This window comes from Molossus molossus, unplaced genomic scaffold (genome assembly GCF_014108415.1).
Source record: "Molossus molossus isolate mMolMol1 unplaced genomic scaffold, mMolMol1.p scaffold_m16_p_5, whole genome shotgun sequence".
Lineage (NCBI taxonomy): Eukaryota > Metazoa > Chordata > Mammalia > Chiroptera > Molossidae > Molossus > Molossus molossus.
In genome coordinates, this window is record NW_023425388.1 from 108,696,935 (window position 1) to 108,715,735 (window position 18,801).

General features: G+C 50.2%; 1 protein-coding gene across 1 annotated transcript in view; it reads right to left on the minus strand.

Annotated features, from left to right (window-relative positions):
• The window catches only part of SLC9A9 (solute carrier family 9 member A9), a 595,026-nt gene that overhangs the window by 377,449 nt on the left and 198,776 nt on the right, over nucleotides 1-18,801 (minus strand). Inside the window, exon 6 of the mRNA XM_036243492.1 lies at nucleotides 7,380-7,485. Coding sequence (XP_036099385.1) covers nucleotides 7,380-7,485 — 106 coding nt within the window. The remainder of the gene's footprint in view (nucleotides 1-7,379; nucleotides 7,486-18,801) is intronic.

Consider the following 18,801-nt stretch of genomic DNA (forward strand, 5'->3'; position numbering starts at 1 on the left):
CTGAATATTCTATTATTGTGAAATATGGTAGTTGTTGTTCTGGGGTGCTCCAATCACTTTCTTTTAAAAACAGATTCCATACTACTGTCCACAGGGATGGGGATATGATTTAGATCTGGCTAATCATTGTGTTGAATTCCCTTGGAGTACTATGTGATAGGCTGGAGGTGATGGTCTGACACAAGCAGGGCCAATAGGAGTTCTCTGTGTCTGATATGCAAATACTGGGAAATGAAGCATCATATTGAGCCAGAATAATACAAGCCTGGAGATGTCATTAGTCACCCTCTCCTGCTTCATAGAGTAAGTCATCTGTCTGCACTAGAAAAGAATGAGACTAGCTCTCAGGAGGAATCAGGACAAGAAAGAATAGACAGTCATATTTGAATCCCTGGGTCCTGGCGTGCCCAGAGCCGACCTAACCCCTGTTAAATAGGCCAGCGAATGCCTTTGGCTTAAGTTAATTTGAATTGAGTTTCTGTCACTTACATCTGACTTATGTACCAATAAAGTAAAGTACAAGGCAATTGAGATAAAAACCATCAGCATGGATTTCTTTTATTTATTTTTGGTAGGTCAGTGTGTCATGCATGGCTTGACGTGAAGCAAAGCAAGTTTTAAGTCATGGGGCTGAGTTCCGGAGAAACAGTGAGTGAATGTCAGCTCTAATCTGGGAGACAAGAGACTGAGTCACAGGGTAAAGCCAAGGTCAGTGCCCTCAGGAGCGAGGGTGGGGGATGCCAGAGGCATCGGGAGGAAACAGGAACCGAGTATGGGGAGTGAGAAGAAGACAGAGGGCTGCAGCAGCGGGCAGGGTGTGGCAGAAAACGCTGGTGTCCTGCCTTAAAGCAGAGCGGTCCCCTGAGCTGTGCCTCCAGGATGCCTTCCAGGCCTGCTGGGTGATACCCCCTGGAGTCCAAGAAATTAATCTGCGTGCAATTCACTGTCAGGACAAGGAGTCTTCAAGCAAAAGGGGTCATAACTTTTTTATTTTTTAAATTATGTGTCACAGCAGTATCTAGACAGGCATCAAGATAAATGTGTTTCATGCTGATTATCCATTTCCAAGGCAAATCTAAAAGTGAATTACCTTCAGAAAGATGTGTCACGTAACTTGTTTCTAAGTTAAGCAGATTCTGAGGAATGTTACACTTTCTGGTTGTGATAACAGTTTCCATTTACTCACCAAAAGGAAGCACCTTCTCATCACCTTGGTGTTTACAACTGGGGTCAAATGGGAGAAGGAGAGGTAATAGGATAGCTAATAAGGTTTTTCAAATATTCAAAAAAAGCAAAATGAAAATCTTCTGGAATAGATTCTAATGAGAGGATTAGTAAAATGTTCCCACGTGTATTTGAAAGGGTGTATTAAATCACAAGCAGCGATTATTTGAGAGCCTTCTAAGTAGGTAGCTGTCTATCGTGAGGACGGAGAAAAGTATAACTACCCTCAAGGAGCTTGCAGTCTACTTAGAAATAATGTACCAGGAGAAATAGTGGACTTTGCCTAGCGACATGTGTCAGTAACCAAACCCTGTGCAGCTGTTCTCTGGGATGACTTACAGCAAGGTTCTGTCACACACACTAAATCACGCTGTAGCTGTGGTTTGCCTGTTTCCACGAGGAGCTGCGCAGGGCCTGGGTGGGTGACTGTACCCCCTCATCTCATCACCGGCGCTCAGCCTAATGTCTGTCACATGGCTTCTCCGTAAATCTTCGCTGAACAGCCGATGACCCCTCAAGGTCCCTCCTCGTGGCACGGTTCTGAGTCTCATCACCATCCCATTAACTTCCATGTTAAATTTCCCTTAAGTTGCATGGATCATAAAAAATGTGGCCTTTCAAAATGTCACTCACTCTGAGTGCTAAGCATTCACCAACATTACACTTTAAATGACATTTCTAGTCAGAACCTCTCTGCGGCATAAAACATTCTTATTTGAAGAGAAGATGAGAGCTCTCTTTCTCTCTCTCCGGATGATCCGCATTGGGTTTCCATTTAAGTATTTGCTTAAAATGGAATTAAGGCACTTCGCACGTATTACTGTCCCAGGACCCAGCTGTCCGCTGAGGGCCTCACGCACTGCTAAGCCACCCAGAGGTGTCCGCGCAGACGGAACAGTTCACAAGACGCTACAGTCCAACGCCGGCACTATTTCTTTTTTGGTAGATAAATAGCTGAAAATGCTCATCCTCTTTCTGCTCTTTCACGGCTAAAAATATTTCAGATTTAGTCCTATGTAGAATCTGTATGTAAATGAAGATGGCCAATTATCCAGTACGGTAATGAAAGGTTCTTGGGATTCCAGTGGAGCATAAGTAGTTTAATCTATTTCCAATAAACATATAGAAGCTAAAATAAGAAAATAAAAATCACCTGTGCTCTCTCCTAACACTTTGATCATATATCTAAATTACACTTATATGTTATAATTATACACACACAAATTTGGCTGTGATTTTAAAAAAAAATCAAAATAGATCTGATTACATACACCATTTAAATTTTTTCTTTAAAAATATGTTGTGAATATATTTCACATCAATACACCTTTTTTCTCTATTTCTCATCCAAGGATATGTTTTTATTGATTTTTAGAGAGAGAGGAAGGGGGAGCAAGAGAGAGAGGAACATCAATGTGAAGGGTAAACATCTATTGGTTGCCTCCTTTACGCACCCTGACTGGAATCGAACCCGAAATCCAGGTATGTGCCCCAACCAGGAATCGAACCCACAACATTTTTGGTGTACTGGATGACGCTCCAACCAACTGAGCCACCCAACCAGGGTTTTCCCTATTTTTCAAATTTCTGCATAGAATTACATATTGATACATTATAATTCACTCAACCAACTAGTAACTCAGTACAACTTCTTGCTCAAATTAATGCACTTGTCTCCATGGAGACACTGTTGCCATGACCTTAGTTACTTCTGTGCATAAATTTCTAGAAATGAAATAGATGGATCAATAGATCCACAAATTCTAATGCCTTCAAAGTTTGTCATTTTCTCTTTACTAGTGACAGAGGAGGGTTCTTCTCCACAAACTCTGATGCATACCAAGTGTGATTATTCCTTCTTGAGTTCCAAAGATTTGAAGATTTGCTAAGCGAAAAATGATACTCCATTGTTTGTTTATTTTGCTTTATTTCATTATTAGTGAAGCTGGTCATACTGGGTAGAATTACTGACCATGTATGTTTCTTCTCTTGTTCACTATCTACTGATAGCCTTTGCCCATTTTTTCTATTTTTCTTTATTGATCTTTGATAACAGACGTAATTTCAGCAATTTATACCTAAGATAGATTTATGTATGTATGTATGTATGTATTGTTAATCCTCACCCAAGGATATTTTTTCATTAATTTTTTTTTTAGATAGAGTGGAAGGGAGGGAGAGAAAGAGAGACACATTGATGTGAGAGAGACACATCGGTTGTTTACCTCCTGCACAACCCTGACCCAAGGCCAAGGATCCAACTTGCAACCCAGGTACATTCCCTGAACCGGGAATTGAACCCGTGACCCTTGGGTCTGTGGGCCAGTGCTCTAACCACTGAGCCAGCTGGCCAGGGCTATATCTAAGATTCATTGAGTATTATAAGCCAGTTCTGTATTAGATTTATTATGTTTGATCCCAACCAGTGAGGTAAGTGCTATTTACCATCTTCATTTTATAAAAGAGGCAGCTGAGGCACAGGGAGGATAAGTAACCCACCTAAGGGAACATCCCTAGTACATTCGGTGTATCAAGGAGAGTAACAATTCATCGTGTATGTTATAAGGACCAGCCACCTCTCCAAATGTGTGTTGACACTGCTTTCGCTGGTTTGCCCTTTGCCAGCTGGTTTATTTGCAGTGTTCTTTGCCTTTATTGCTATTAGATACATCGGCTTTTATAGTTTCTGCTTTTGATATCTTGATCATCTAAAAATTATTTTAAGTAAATATAATTTAAACGTGTAAACATTCAGACAGTAAAGAAGGATATAAAATAAAAGATTAAATTCCATAAACCATGGTCCTATCCAGAAAAGTATCTCTTTTTCAGTATTTATGTTTTTATTTCTTCCACTGGGGGCCCTCTGGCTATAAATAATATCATACACCTCCACTTCTTGATTAACCAACTCCACACAGCAGATAGAGATTTCTCACCATGAAAGATGTGCCCCCTTTTTTTTTATCCTCACCCGATGACATTTTTGCATTTATCTTCAGATAGATCAAGAGGGATAGAGGGAGGAAAAGAGAGAGAAACATCAATGTGAGAGAGACACATCAACTGGCTGCCACCCACATGACCCCAACCGGGGCCGGGAACAAACTGCAACCGAGGTTCGTGCCCTTAGCGGGAACCAAACCGGGGGCTCTCTGGTCTGCAGGCCAATGCTCTAACCGCTGAGCCAAACTGGCCAGGGCTAGAGAGATGTGCTATTTTAGTTCAGTTATCCCTTCCTTTCCTTCTCCCCCCTTGCACCTGACTTCTACGAGAAATATCAGTCTGAGTTGTGAGTACCTTTATAACTTTAAGTAATAGCTTCAACCTCCCGTCTTGATTTATCAGCGTTGAACAGTGTGCCTTAACTAAGTGGCTCATTTGTAATGGGGGAAACTACGTCTAAAAATGGTCATTGTCGACATTCCTCGGATCATAAAATGCCATATTTATGAAGGAATGTTTCACTAGAAGCTGGTCTATTTTTAGTCATTTTAATGAAACCAGAAAATCTGTGTAAGTAAAATAAAAGTTATGGATATAAAAGATTAGGTGAATTACAATAAGCATATCTTTCCTTATATAGCATAGATTATATAGATTACAGCTCCTTTCTAACTACACTGCTCTTTTATTGCTCTAAATAGTTTTGTGAGGTATTAGAACAATTATTCTCACATTGTACAGATAAGGAAGTATTCACAGAGAGCGTGTGGCGAAAGGAGGTCACTGCGGAGGTCTTCTAGGTCTTGGTTTTGTTTCTGTCCAGCATCCACCCTCCTTTCCTTTTGTGTGGGGTGAGTACTCTGAGAAACAAGCCCACTGGTCCCAGTCTTAGTACATGTGCTTCCGAGTGAAGGAGACTTCACCTTTGAACTCAGGAGACATGTGGCTTAGACGTGAGCACCGCATCTCTCTGGCCGCAGGGACTTGTCCCCAGTGGGTCTGGAACGGCGCAGGGATGCACAGGGCACACTGAGACCCGAGCTGGGCGGAGGGTCTCTTGGAGCAGGGAGGGAGCTAACACGGAAGAGGCTGAGTGAGGAGAGAGGGTCTGTGCAGCTCCCAGCGCCCATTCCTGAGCCAGACTACTGCTGCTGTCCAGAGACATCGGCCAGCACGGACCCCTGTCTTGTCTGCCAGTTAGGGTTGGTTTCCTGTCAAGGGCAATAACTGCGCAGTTAACTCCCGGTGATCCTGACCCGGCTCGTTTGACTTCAGTCTAGGGCTCGTTGAGGAGAGAAAACATGCCTGTGTGAGCTGATGCATAAAAAGATGATCATGTTCTGTAACCTGAGCTAAAGAAGCAAGTGAGTAAGGGAAGGGAGGGGTACACGCCATGGAGAACTGTGCCAGGTGGGGGCCCGGGCAGCAGACCCGGCCCAGCACAGCCAGGCTCACCCACTCTGCACAGACTGGGAGCCTGCGGAGTCCGTCCTGGAGCGTTTCTGGGTGTGTCGGGTATCCCTAATGCGGGTCCCTTTAGTTTAACAACGGAGTCCATCAGAGTCACTCGCACAACACCTGGATTGCAAAGCGGGGTGCAAGGTTGTGGGACTGGCAGGCCTCCCCTGTCTAAGTAGAGCTCTCAGGGCAGGGAGGGAGCAGGGAAGGGACTGGCCGTCATCCCTGCAGGGGGACCTGCTTGACGCTGCAGACCGGGTGAAGCCGCAGGCCCGGCTCGCCAACAGCACCGCATCCTGGGAGCCTGCACTTCTAATGAACCGGCGGAACGAAGTGCTGCCCCCAGCGGCCGGGCTGTTGGTTCCTCCAGCTCCTCTGCTTCCGTGGTTTGCTCTTCGCGGGCCCTTTGCAACCTGGCAGCTCGGAACGTGGAAACGAGGGGCTTGGCAGAGATGTTTTAAAGATTTTACAATGTTCCTTCAGTGTCTGCATTTCTTGGACGGGGTTCCTGATGTCCTCATTAATTTTCTCGGAATTTCCTGAAAAGCACCTTCAGCGTCTGTGAGCCTGCCACGGCTTTGCTCTTAATTTGCTCTCACTGATCTTTTCTTCTAACACACAAAAGGCCGTTTTTGGTGGCCAGGAGAAATGTAAGTTATTTGGAGACTTTGACTTGAAAGGTGCTGGGTTCCGGGGCAGTTCCGGTGGCAGCTGGCAGGAAGTGACCCTGCTGGCCGTCCCCACCCCACCCCTTGAGGTCTGACTCTAAAGTCCTCTGTTACTTCACAACACCCTTCCAGCTGCACCGGAGGGGTTTCCACCCTGAAGCAACCCTGCGCCACACTTACTTCCCAGACAGTTCTTCCCTTCGTGACTTGGCTGGTGCCCACAATGCTGGTTTTCATCTAAAACCAAGAAGAGACCTCTGACCCCGTGAAGGCCACCAGAGTGGCACGTATTACATAGAAAGGACGTCTGCAGAGGAGCCGTTCTCATCTGAGAAAGGAAATCCTCGCGGGTGAGGGAGGACTTACAGGAGCTCTTGGCTGAAGCTCCGTCAGTCTCCCTGGTCCTGAGCAGGCAAAGATGTGCGTGTCCCTGCCACACATCACGTTTGCGTCGCGAAAGGAAAACTCTTCTGACTCTCAAGTTCTAGCTCCGGTTTGCCAAATTTACTGGAACTACAATGCTTTCCACTAGCCTGTTATCTGGAAAATGACTTGCATAAGGAAAAAAATTAAGTGATACTGACTTGAAATGAAGAAAACTGATGTATGTGCATTTCAGGAGCCCTCAGTGAATCAGCTATCTATACATGCACTGAGAAAAACACATAAATAAATACGCAAATAAATAACTGTGACCCTCTTTGTAGTATGTCGTAATAGGCTGGACACATAAAACCCAGGCATAGAGTTAGACATTAGGTGCCCATTGAATTATACCCACTATTGGAGATTTCCTATTGTAACAATTCCTTGAAAGCCAGAAATTTCCCGTGTCTCAGTGGCATAACACAAGAGATACTGTGTCTCTATGACACAAGAGATACTGTGTCTCTACGACACAACACAAGAGACACTGTGTCTCTACGACACAACACAAGAGATACTGTGTCTCTACGACACAACACAAGAGACACTGTCTCTACGACACAACACAAGAGATACTATTGAGCCAGCAGGAGGCATCACCCAGCGGAAGAGCATTTCGCGTGATCAGAGAGCCACCGGCCGAACCCCGGTACTTACTACGTCAGCACGATGGCCACCGCGTCATTCAGCACGCTCTCCCCAAACAACAGCGTGTACAGGCCGGGGTCCGCGTGCAGCTCATGGAAGATGGCCAGCACTGTCACTGGGAAAACAGAAGGAGGCGGAGTTAGCTGGAACACAGCGTGGACCTGGTGGTGGGCACCTCGAATCTGTCCTCTATGTCCGCAGTGGACCTTCATTCAGAAAGTTACCTGATCGGCGCCTCCCCAGTGGGAGGCTTCTCTGGGCTCCCCTCCTGGTACAAGCCTTTGATGAATCTGCACCTTCACCTCCTGGCGTTCCTCTCTGCACCTCCGCCTGCCAAGCCTTTGCTGCCTCCCTCAGGCCACACGGAACTTACCACAATGTCCCCCCAAGATAATCGTCTAGTTTTTTAACTGCCTTTGCACTTGGGTTTCCTTTACCAGGGCAACAATTTTTCCCCATGCATGTGCTACCATTCCCCCCATTTCTCAAATACACATACACATAAACACACACGCATTCGTGCTACAACTGTATCAATCCTTTAAAGCCTTTCAAGTGTTTCAGTGTCCCCAGTCCCTGAACCCAGAAACCTGGTTCACTCCTTTCTGATTCCAGCATTTGGATCAAATTACAAAATGCATCACAGAAGAGACTGTGAGCTCTGTGGGGACAGGGCCCGTGTTTGCAACACAGGTACTTGGCAAATGCTCCATAAGTATCTGAGGCATGAATGACTGAGTGAATGAGAGAGTACGTGACTATCTGGCCTGGGACCCTCCTGTGGAGGCAGAGGTGGTCAGCACCTGGTGTCACTCTCTCCCGAGAACACTCGTCTGTGAAGATGGACTCAATGTTCCTAAGGGCAAGACTTTGGGACTTGTTTCTGCTGGTCTGCTCTGCGCTACCACATGCCACAGATGTGTAGGGAGTGTCAGTGACACATCAGGACAGCAGATAAGCCCACACTGACCATCGCGCCTCAGAACCGTTCAGTGTCCTGCTGTTTGAAACCATTATGCAACGTGTGAACAGCAGTCATTAGGACATGATCCACTGAGCTGATGGCCAAAGGGGGAGGAGGGTGACTGGAAACGGTACTGACGGAAACGTTTAAGGCAGAGTGAGCATTCTAATGCTTTCCCCTCCTGCTTCGTGGCTGTGAAGTTAATAACGATGTTGCATAACGAAGTGCTGTGGGGAAAAGGCTGGGTTAGAGGGTTTGGGAAGTAGGGTCAAGGAGTGTGGTGCCCATCCTGTGCAATGCGGAGCCAGGGGACCGTTTTAGTCAGAAGCGTGACACGACCGGATTCACTTTGGAAGTAAAGTCGGGCAGCGGGCGGAGGACAGAACGGTGTGTGGCTGGAGGCCTCCCCAAACGTCCGGCTCAAGACAGTTGAATCAGAAGAGGAAGGGTCCTCGATTCAGGCTCCCAAAGCCTGTCCATGGACCCCCCTACTTCTGAGAGGTCGATGACCCCATTTTTTGCACCTGACTTGTTCATCAGCTCACAACCTCTGTGTATCACAGCATACAGGATGCCTTCAACGAGAGAGTGAATAGAGCGAAGCATCAGGAGGGAATCACAGGAGACAACGCCCCCACATTTTAGGATGGAGAAGGGGTGGTTCTCGGCGCCTGAGAGGCAGCAAAGGGCGCTGGCGGGTTCCAGCCCCGGTGACGGGTCGATGGAGCGGACAGGTGGACCCAGTAAACTGGTTTCAGACATACCAACTTACACAGCCAGGTGGCATTTCAAGTGGAAATTTAAGTCAGAAAGCAGAAGTTAGAGGATGGCACTCTGGAGAGGGAGGGCAGGAGAACCTGGAGGTTATGAGTCACGGGCAGGACATACAGCCGCAGAGTGGCGGAGACACAGACAGAGAGGAGGGTTCACGAGCGAGCCGTGGGCGGCATTCACAGAGAAGGGGTGATGGGGGCACAGAGGCATGAATCCACAGGGTATATTTGCTAGACCCCACCTCAACATGAACAAGGCGGCTGGGAACCACGTCCATTATGAATTTCTGTAAATATATTTTTATTGACTAAAATTATCCTAGAAGAAGGAGTGTTGAACTTGACAACTAGATTTGGGAAAGCAGAAGTAACATGTCCCGAATTGACCTGACAATTAGGCAGACCCCATTTGCCACAGGATCAATTCCATTATTCTGGCTGAACAGGTCCTTCTTAGTCACGACAGGTGACACAGCTGCCTCTACTGGACTTCGACGTCACGGCTGTCACTCAGCCTTGGCAGGCGGTGGCGGGGGGGCAGCGGCGACCTCTGCTAAACTATCTTTTTCTCCCTTTGCGATAGAGTCAAGACCCTGCATCTGATCAAAACAAAGAGGCTCAGCTGGGGAGGGGGCATTAATTAACAGCATTTCCCTCTGCTAGGGTCTCGTGGAATAGAAGTGCAGTGTTAAAGGAGAACGTTCCAGCACAGTTCGGTTGCTGACCGCCGTCTCCGCGGTTGATCATCGGCGTTGCTCTGAGGTGGGCTCCGCTCACCGGCAGGCCCAGCGAGGTCGCCTCGGCTCACGGACACAGGCGGAGGCCCTGAGCCCCCGTCCCCACCGCCCTGGCTCTGCCGGCCACTCTGCTGGGACGGCCTCTGCTTCTTCCCAGCTTTGGGCCTTCGGAGAGAAGGCTTTCAACTGAATATCTAGTTTTGTTCGAATGGTTCTGACATTCTCACAATTCCTTTGGCACAACAAACTGAACTGTACTTCATGGACGATCCCACACGAGAGAAAGCGATTGCGCCGCGCACCCCGCCCTGTGACAGCGGGGCGGCTGGGCAGGAAGCCCGGCAGCGTGTCCTCCCACAGGGTACGTGTGGGGGCACAAGCGCGTGGAGCAGGTGAGTCAGGGACTAGCCGCTGCTTACAAGCCATGTACTGAGCTGCTGGCAGGGCTCAGTCGCACAGGGTCTGGGCCGTCGGTGGTACTTCCCAGGAGGAGGGTCTTGGAGCAGCGGTGGACTCGCTCACGCCAGCTCGGCCCACACCTCCCGGGCTGGGAGGACGATCCCCCCCGGGGCCGGGCTAGAACGCAAGGCCCAGCTAAATGAGCTGTGACAGAGGCAGCCGGACACTGGGCCACCGTGTGGGGAGCAAGGGGAGGAGACACAACCCGACTTCTCGAACCTCCGGCCTTCTCCGGGCATCCGGTCCTTTTCTAAGCCTTGGCCACACTTCGTTCAACTCACCGTGGTGGCGGGTTCTGATGGCTTGCTTGGGGCCCCTTCTCTCCACACCGTCTTATATAGAAACAAAACCCATCGTGTCTCTCAACGTGGTAACAAGGGATACACCCACCTACAGCCTTATGCTCCACTGAATGAACACAGACACAAACACACACACACCCCCGCACAAGCACACACACAACTACCTCCAGGTCAAAACAGGAAGACAGACACCCGTGGCCCCCTGGAGACCCTGAGAAAGCTCAGCCTCACACAGCAGCGGGGGCTGCAGGCTGCACCCCGAAAAGCCGTGATGAGGACCGAGGAAGGAAACACAGTCCCGTGGGGTGTGAGGCCCACACGCACTCCTCAGACCTGGAGATGAAACAGGAACTGACCCCGTCGGTGTCTCAGTGTACTGGCTCCTAAACGATGCTCTGCTTTCTCCGTGCTAGTCTTTCGCCTGCACGTTCTCCTGGAGTCTTGCGGTCACTTCGAAGTCTCCAGGAGACTTAGGGAGAGTCCCTTTCCTGGAATCCCCATTAGCAGCACTCTGACCGATATTTTCCTGGTGTTTTACAAGGAATTTAAATTTCCATCGATATATATTTTTTAATTTTTTTCTTTATTGATTTTAGAGAGAGAAAAGGAGAGAGGGGGAGAGAGACAGAAACATCAATGAGAGAGAACATCAACTGGCCGCCTCCTGCATGCCCCCCACAGGGAATCAGGCCCACAACCTGGGCATGTGCCCTGACCAGGAATCGAACCGGCGACCTCTTGGTGCATGGGTTCATGCTCAACCACTGAGCCACACCAGCCAGGCTCATTTCCAGTGATATTTTATTTTTTTTAATTTTTAATTTTTTATTTTTATCCTCACCCGAGGACATTTTTCCATTTTTTTGTACAGATAGAGTGGGAGGGAGAGAGAGGAAGAGAGAGAGAGAGAAACATCGATGTGAAAGGGACACATTGAGTGGCTGCCACCGCACGACCAACCAGGGCCGGGGACAAACTGCAACCAAAGTACGTGCCCTTAGCGGGAACCGAACCCGGGTCTCTCCAGACCGCAGGCCGACGCTCTAACCGCTGAGCAAAACTGGCCAGGGCTCCAGTGATATTTGAATGCGGCCGCCCTCAGCAACCTGGCCCAAGACGTGCCTGGGCCCACGGACAACACCCCAAGCGTCCTCCAGGTGGCTTCCAGCCCTCTCGCTGGCCAGAGCTCTGGATGCTCTGTGGTCAGTGCGTGACACTTGTCCCGACACATGGAGACTCCTAAGTCTCAGGCCTGCGCAGTGGGACCACGTTGGGCCTGACAGATGGAGAACCCTGGTATTCTCATAAAAGAGGGAGCGTTTTCCATTTCCAAAAGTAACTCCTGTGAAGTGTGTTTTCTTTTTCTCAGAGAGAGGACGAAGGTCGAGGCTGTCCTGTACCTTTCCTCACTTTTCTGAAACACTGGACATAGTGAGATTTCAGGAAGATGTTTCCCCAAACCGCGAGGTGCCCGTGACAGGCCGGAGCGCTGTCGCCGCGTCAGCCTCCACTTCTTCAGCCTCAGCCACAGACTTGGCGCCGGGCCGGGTTTGCAAGCCAAGCTCCACCGCTTAGATCCTAGAAATGCAGCTGGAAAGTGTGTTTCTTCTGAAACGGGTCAGGGAAGCAATGCCAGACCCAGAAAGCTAACCAGTAGCTGTCACTCTGTGGAGGTCACTCTGAATTAGAAGTTCCACCGAGCATCATGACCGACATCACCCTAAAGCACGACAGCTTCGTCTGGCCATCAGTGCGACCCTCGTTCTGGTGCAGGCTCAGCGGTGGGGAAGAGCCTGTGCAAGCGCACTAGTGAGTCCTCTCACCTTGTCCTCGGGAGCAACAAGCCCTAAGGCCCCCGGGCAATGTTTTCAAAGGATGGCCCAGGGACCCCTGTCCTTCCTATCCTGGAAGATCCCCAGGGTCAAAATTGTATTCAGAATAATATAAAAATGGTACTTGCATTTTCCATTCTCATTCCTTATCTGTGCACAGGGGGGTTTTCCAGAGGCTGAGGATGTGTGACCGTGTGACTGAGCACAGAGGCAGATGTGCGAACCCAGCCGCCTCCTGTTACACCGCAGGCTGAAGACGGTTGCAACAATGTGAAACAATGTCACTCTTCTTGCTACATTTTTGTTTCTTTGGGAAATACGTTTCTTTTTCATAAAAATGTTATTTGACGTAAATGATTTATGATTGTTATTTTAAATAAATCAATAAAATATGTTTGCTTTTTTAAGTCCTTTTATAGTACATACTGATGGTATAAGACAAATCCACTCCTTGCGGGGGACTTTCCTAATCTGGGGCTGCGACAGCAAGGGCAGCACAGGGTGTGCAGCAAACTGGCTGAGGTCTGCGTGCGGAGGAAGACTAGCTGAGCATCATCTGTGAGAGGAATGAGAAATAGTCCCTCAAGTCATTTTCTGAATTCTCTCGCGGAGCTCCTGCCCAGAAGGGCTCCCTGCCTACGACCCGGCATCTACCCGCTTCGTGCATTTGGCCGCACAAGAAGCAGCCGGTTCTTTGGACTTACGGGTAGGAAACAGTAACTCTCAAACGGGAAACCGATCTTTTCATATCAGCGCCAGCAGCACATTCCTGGAATCCCACTGCTGTCGTTAGTGTCTGTGTCTCAGTCCTTTCTCAGAAGGTGCTGCCGACAGACCCCTCTTCCACATCAGCTGCGTACTGAAAACACTGCGTCTGGACTCTCTCCTTGACTTCGGACACGGTTCCGTGATGTTCCAGCATCATCTCCTTCCTCTTGCGCTTAAAAACCAGAGTACAGTCCCGGGCAGTCCCTGACAGCTTGAAAAGGTAATCAGAAGACCAGGAGGTTTGACGTTATAGAAAAATAAGACATAAAAAGACTGGGGAGCAAGAGCCCCGGGAATGAACCTGGGTGGGGCTGTCCCTCAGATACCGTATTTGGGAACGCAGGGCATGGAATACGCTGGTACGTGCGCTAGTGGTTTACAAATATCCCCAAAGGCATCTGCAATGTTCTCATTTAACACGAGACGGAATATAAACATGGAGCAAGGACCCACTGTTCTGTCCCACGGGGTTTACAGCCGTGGTGCGGTCTAGGGGCTCCGCGGCAAGCCCACATGAGTCAGGGCGGCACCCACCGTGCCAGCCTTCTCCAGTCAGGACTGGTGCTGAGGCCTCTTGCCCCTTTAAAGATGAGCGTGGGGCCAAGGGTTGGCCACCAATCCTGAGCACATTCACAGAGCAGCGGCGTCTGGGTGGGTCACCGGGAAGCAAAACTCAGGAGGAAAAGTTCGCCGCGGCCCACGGACTGCAACGCGCGTAAGGAAAGAGACAGCTGTGTCAGGCGGGATATGGCACACGTCACACAAGTGGGCTTCAACCAAATGTTTCCGCTGCTACAGGACGACGTGAGGCAGCCTGCGGATAGGACACATCACGGACGGTTCTGAAGTGGAAGGTGAATGTCCCTTTCTAAGCTGATTACAAAGCTGCTCGGGACGAAAAGGAGTCAGGCTGAGAAGAATCAATAGGGGACCGGGGAGACAGAACAGGGGAAAGACAGGAACGGAGGATCCTAGGAATCAACTCATCCTGCCGTCACTCTGTGTGGTTGGCGGAAACATGCTCCCCCCTAGAAACGCCCACGCCCTCATGCCCAGAAGGTGTTCCCATGTTACCCTCCATGCAAAAGGGACTTCGCAGGTTCAATTAAGGTTACTTTAAAATAGGCAGATGCTGTTTGCTTATCTGGGTGGGTCCACTCATCACAGGAGCCCTTAAAAGCAAATACATTTCTGGGCTTGGGGTCAGAGAGATGCGGCGGCAGAGAAGGCAGAAGAGACGGAAAATCCAAGGGAAGTCAGGGGGCTCCAGGTGGGAGAAAGATGTCACACGCCACTGCTGACCGGATGCAGGCGCTCACTGGCAAGGGCCTAAGAGAGCCAAGGGTCACCTTTCAGCCAGTGAGGAGAGAGGGACCTCGGTTCCACACTGCCAGGAAGTGGAATCTGCCGACGACCCGAGTGAGCGTGGACACGGATTCTTCCCTGAGCTTCCTAGTGAGCGCCCATCAGGCAGCAGCACCGTGATTTTGGCCTGGTGAGGCCCGGAGTAGAGAACCCAGTTGGCCAACCTGGACACCTTGTGTCTATGAGATCATGAGCTTGTGTCTGTGGTCTTTGTGACAGTAGCCCTAGCAAAGGCGTGACCTCTGCCCCTTCCTAAAGAGGGGCTCCAGGGTGCTGGCAGGGGAGGCCCCAACCTGACTGTTTAACCTGCGTTACTGAGGAGGGCTGTGGCTAAATGACCCTCCTCGCCCCTACCCACCACTGCCAGAAAACAAGTCACTTAGACAAATGCACGAGTTAGATCATGCTTAGCAGGGAAAATCCTAGACCAAGGAGCAGGCTGTGTGCGTGTGAATACGTGTGCTAATGAGGCCCCTGGGCTGATTAATTACCCACGGTGTCACCCTCGAGGTGACCACTCATGTCCTCGGAATGTATTTGTTTACAAAGTATCAAAGCAGTTGCTTCCCAGCGTCTATCCTGTTGAGCAGTCATGTAGGACGATGTGTGGTGAGAGGGACGAGGTCCAACCAGGCGGCAGGTCAGCGCCGAGGGGCAGGCCCAGTCTCAGGGGGATGGCGCCGGGGTGAGGGCAAGCAGTGACCATTTATACTCTTCTTTGAACTTTTTTGTATTTTCTACATTTTCTACAATAAGCATGCATTATTTTTAGAATCAGAGAGGACAACATACTCTTTTAAAAATTGGCAAAACTTAATGAGGGGACAAACTGTGGAGCTCTGAGTCTCTTTCCACAGCCCCAGACGCCACGTGTGAGGACCCCTGCCCTGGCAGCCCACGCGGGACCTCCTGCCTGGGCCCCGATGGCAGTGCCCTCGTGTGGCACGGCCCTTCCAGTGACCCTCCTGTCTTAGTGTTCTCGTCCTCTGTATTTGAGATGGTGGCCTCTAGTTTCCCTTTAGCCTCTTTCTCTCTCCTTTGTAAACCTGTCCTTTTAATCCTGATGCTGCGCAGGTGTCCTCGCCAGTCCCCTGTCCCTCTGCAAACCCTCCCGGAGAGTCTCATCCTCACCCAGTGACCTCATCCCCAGCCCATCCCCTCTCCGTCAGCCACACTCCTGTATTCAGCCACTTCCAAGACAACCCCCCTGGCATTCTCCTGAAACAAGCACGGACTAAGCAGCGACTGTGTGGCTGGCACCGGGTATGGATGCTCCGACCCCCACCCCAGCCAGCCCCCGGCGGTCTGCGGCTCCCGCTCTTGAATGGCCTGTCTCGGGGAAGGGCATCGTCGCCAACCCAAAGCCTTTTGTTTGTGTTTAGAAGTGGTGTGGTTTATCTGTTTGCCACAGGAACACAGTCTCTGGCTTTAGAGGCCGTACTCTGACGAGGCGAGCTCCGCAGCTCGGCGTTTCCAAGGTCAGCGAAGGAGAGAGGCGGCCACAGCGGCTCTGCTGCCTCAGAGGCTGCAGGGCCGGAGCTGGCGCGGCCTGGGGCCCTCGCGCCCTCGCAGCCGTCCTTTCGGGCCCGGAAGGCGGCTGGATGCAGACGCGCAGGTGCGGAGAAAGGCGCTTTCTTCTGTGGAAACGGCATTTTCACAAACAGCCCCTAAGGAATGGCCGGGAGAATTTCAGCCTTTCTCTGACTCGGTCCTTAGATGAGACGCTGTCACCACTGCCATCAGGCCCTCGTCTGAGTGCTGGTCAACACCCCGGACAGTTCTGGCCAGCAGGAGGCCACTGCTTCTGTGCGCTGAACGAGTGAATGAATGAAACCTGAAGGTCGTGCGCCATGCAACTAACTCCTCGAGGGTCAGGCCAGCGCGCTCTCGTATTCTCCCATTGTGACCAGTCACTTCGCCCACTCACTGGCCTGCTAGCACTAGTTATAAAGAGCTGTCTCCATTTCAGTTCAAAATAATAAATTGAACAGCGCAGGGTGTTTTTGTCTGTGGTTAAAGGCCAGTCAGGTAAGAGGTCAGTCCCTGTCCCCACTTTCCAAGGAACCCTAACCCAAGGGGCCCCTGTGAGGAGGCTGGGAGAGCAAGGGGGCCCAGTCCTTGGCCCCTAAGCACCTCATCCTTAAGGAGGCACTCATTTCAGGGGGTGGCAGTGCCCGTTCTGACCCTGAAAGTGAGTGCCATCTTAGATCCGACTTGCACGCTGCTCCATGGCTTTGACGTCACTCAGCCCAGCTGAGCTCTCTGGGGACCAGGCAGCCTCCTGTCCAGGGAACACTCTCCAGAAACGTCCTAATCCCATCTGCCACTCTGTGCAGCATTTCCTCTAACATACACGGGATGGAGGGGCTGGACACTGACTTTCAAACGTCTGTCTTGCAGGTCGTCTCTGAGTGTCGCGGAGAATGGAGTGCTTCCACTTAAACGGCCACTCTGTCCCCACACAGCAGCCGGAGGCTGTCCCCACGGCTGTTTCCACCTGTGCCGGGAGCTGCTGAAATGGTTCCAGCAGATTTCAGGGTGTTCTTGAACTTTCACCCCAGAAAGCATGGCGCCTGCTTTCTCCACGCCCAGCACCCCAGCACCTACCATGGCTGGTGCCACCGCTCACCCTCTCCAGCCTGCTCTGTGGGGCCGACTTTCCGCAGCCAGGTTTCCGAGCTTCGAAACGAGACGTTGGTGCCGAGTTCGCTCTTCAGAACTGTCCCCAAGCAGAGACAACGGTGGGGACTGCACTCGACGTAAAGCAGGCTGTCTGGGTCTGAGGTGTCCTGCATACGGACTTGGTGACCTTGAGCCCGTTACTTAGCCTCACTCAGCTTTCAGGAAGCTTCTTCAGCAAAAGGAGACAAAAAGATTCCTGTTTTTAGAGAAGGATTAAGTGGAGTAATTTATGAGAAGTATCAGCCACACTGTAGCTCAATTAATGGCACTTACTATTATTGTTAATTCATGTCATCAAGAAGCAGAGTCCTTGTGCACTGTAAAATGAAGGACAGCTTCGACCTGCGTGTTTCCCCTGAGACACTCAAGAATGGCTTCCTGAGGGCAAATCAGATGTTATCAACCAGATAAGTGATAAAAATTCTTCTCTGCTTCCCTCCCTTGCTCACAAACGACCCCGTGAAATTCTGCATTTGGAAAGAACATCTAGTTCTTACACGGTATGCATGTCCTTTTTCCCTTCTGAGTCTGAGGGTCCCCATCTGAAAATGAGGTAGAGCGAGATTATCTTCAAGATCCTTCCACGGCTCAATTCTATGGCTCTGAGACCCGAGCTCCAGCTGTGGGCTGTAGAGCCGCAGGTGCAAACGGTGTCGAGGACCAATGGTCACGAGTTTGAGTCTTCTCTGCAGGAAGGAGGGGTGAGCTGTCACAGGGACCTGCACCCTCGCCTTAGCCCTGGCTCAGGGTGGTCAAGCCCGGACGCTCCCACAGGGTGTCGGAGCCCAGGCAAATCTTGGACTGTTGAGCAGTCACGTCGTCTAGGGCCCTGGATGAGAATGAAAACCCTCCTCATAGGCCGTCTCTTACAGGAGAGAAAGGCTGTCCACTGCTCTCCACCTGCCACCCACCTTCAGCCAGGGAGAGTGCTGGTTGGCTAAGGTGGGGGAGGTTTCCCGGGACCCTCTTCCCACAGGAGTGGTACAGGGGCCATGAGGCCCTTCCTCTTTGCTTACGAGACGGTCTACACCATCGCTGTTTGACCTTTAAACGTACTGCTGGTGTTCCATCGACACCCCTGTAGACTAGGGCTTCTTGAGGGCAGGATTCGTGTCTGGCTTACCACCCCCTGTGTCACTCCTACAGGCCAGGTTCATAGCCCCTGCTGAATAATGTTTGCTAAATGAAATAAGCAGTAAAATGAACACTCGGCTACCGAGTTTCATTTTTCACTAAGCCTGGTTGGCCCGTCACTGTTCTACCGGGTGGGCAAAAGGAGGTTCACAGTTGTGAGCACATGAAACAGTTATTCCTGTGGTATTCTTATCTATTATTCATTGTATTGTTTCCCATACAACCACTGCAAGCCTACTTTTGCCCCATCCTGCATTTTGCGAAATAGCAGTGGTATAAGACGAAGGGTACTGGGAATGCTTTGTCTCCCATCTTTGCCACTTACCAGCCTTGGGACCTGAAATACCACTTAAGTGTAGAAGCTCCGTTTCTTGGATTGGAGATAACTGACTAGCTGTGGTGATGATCCAGTCAG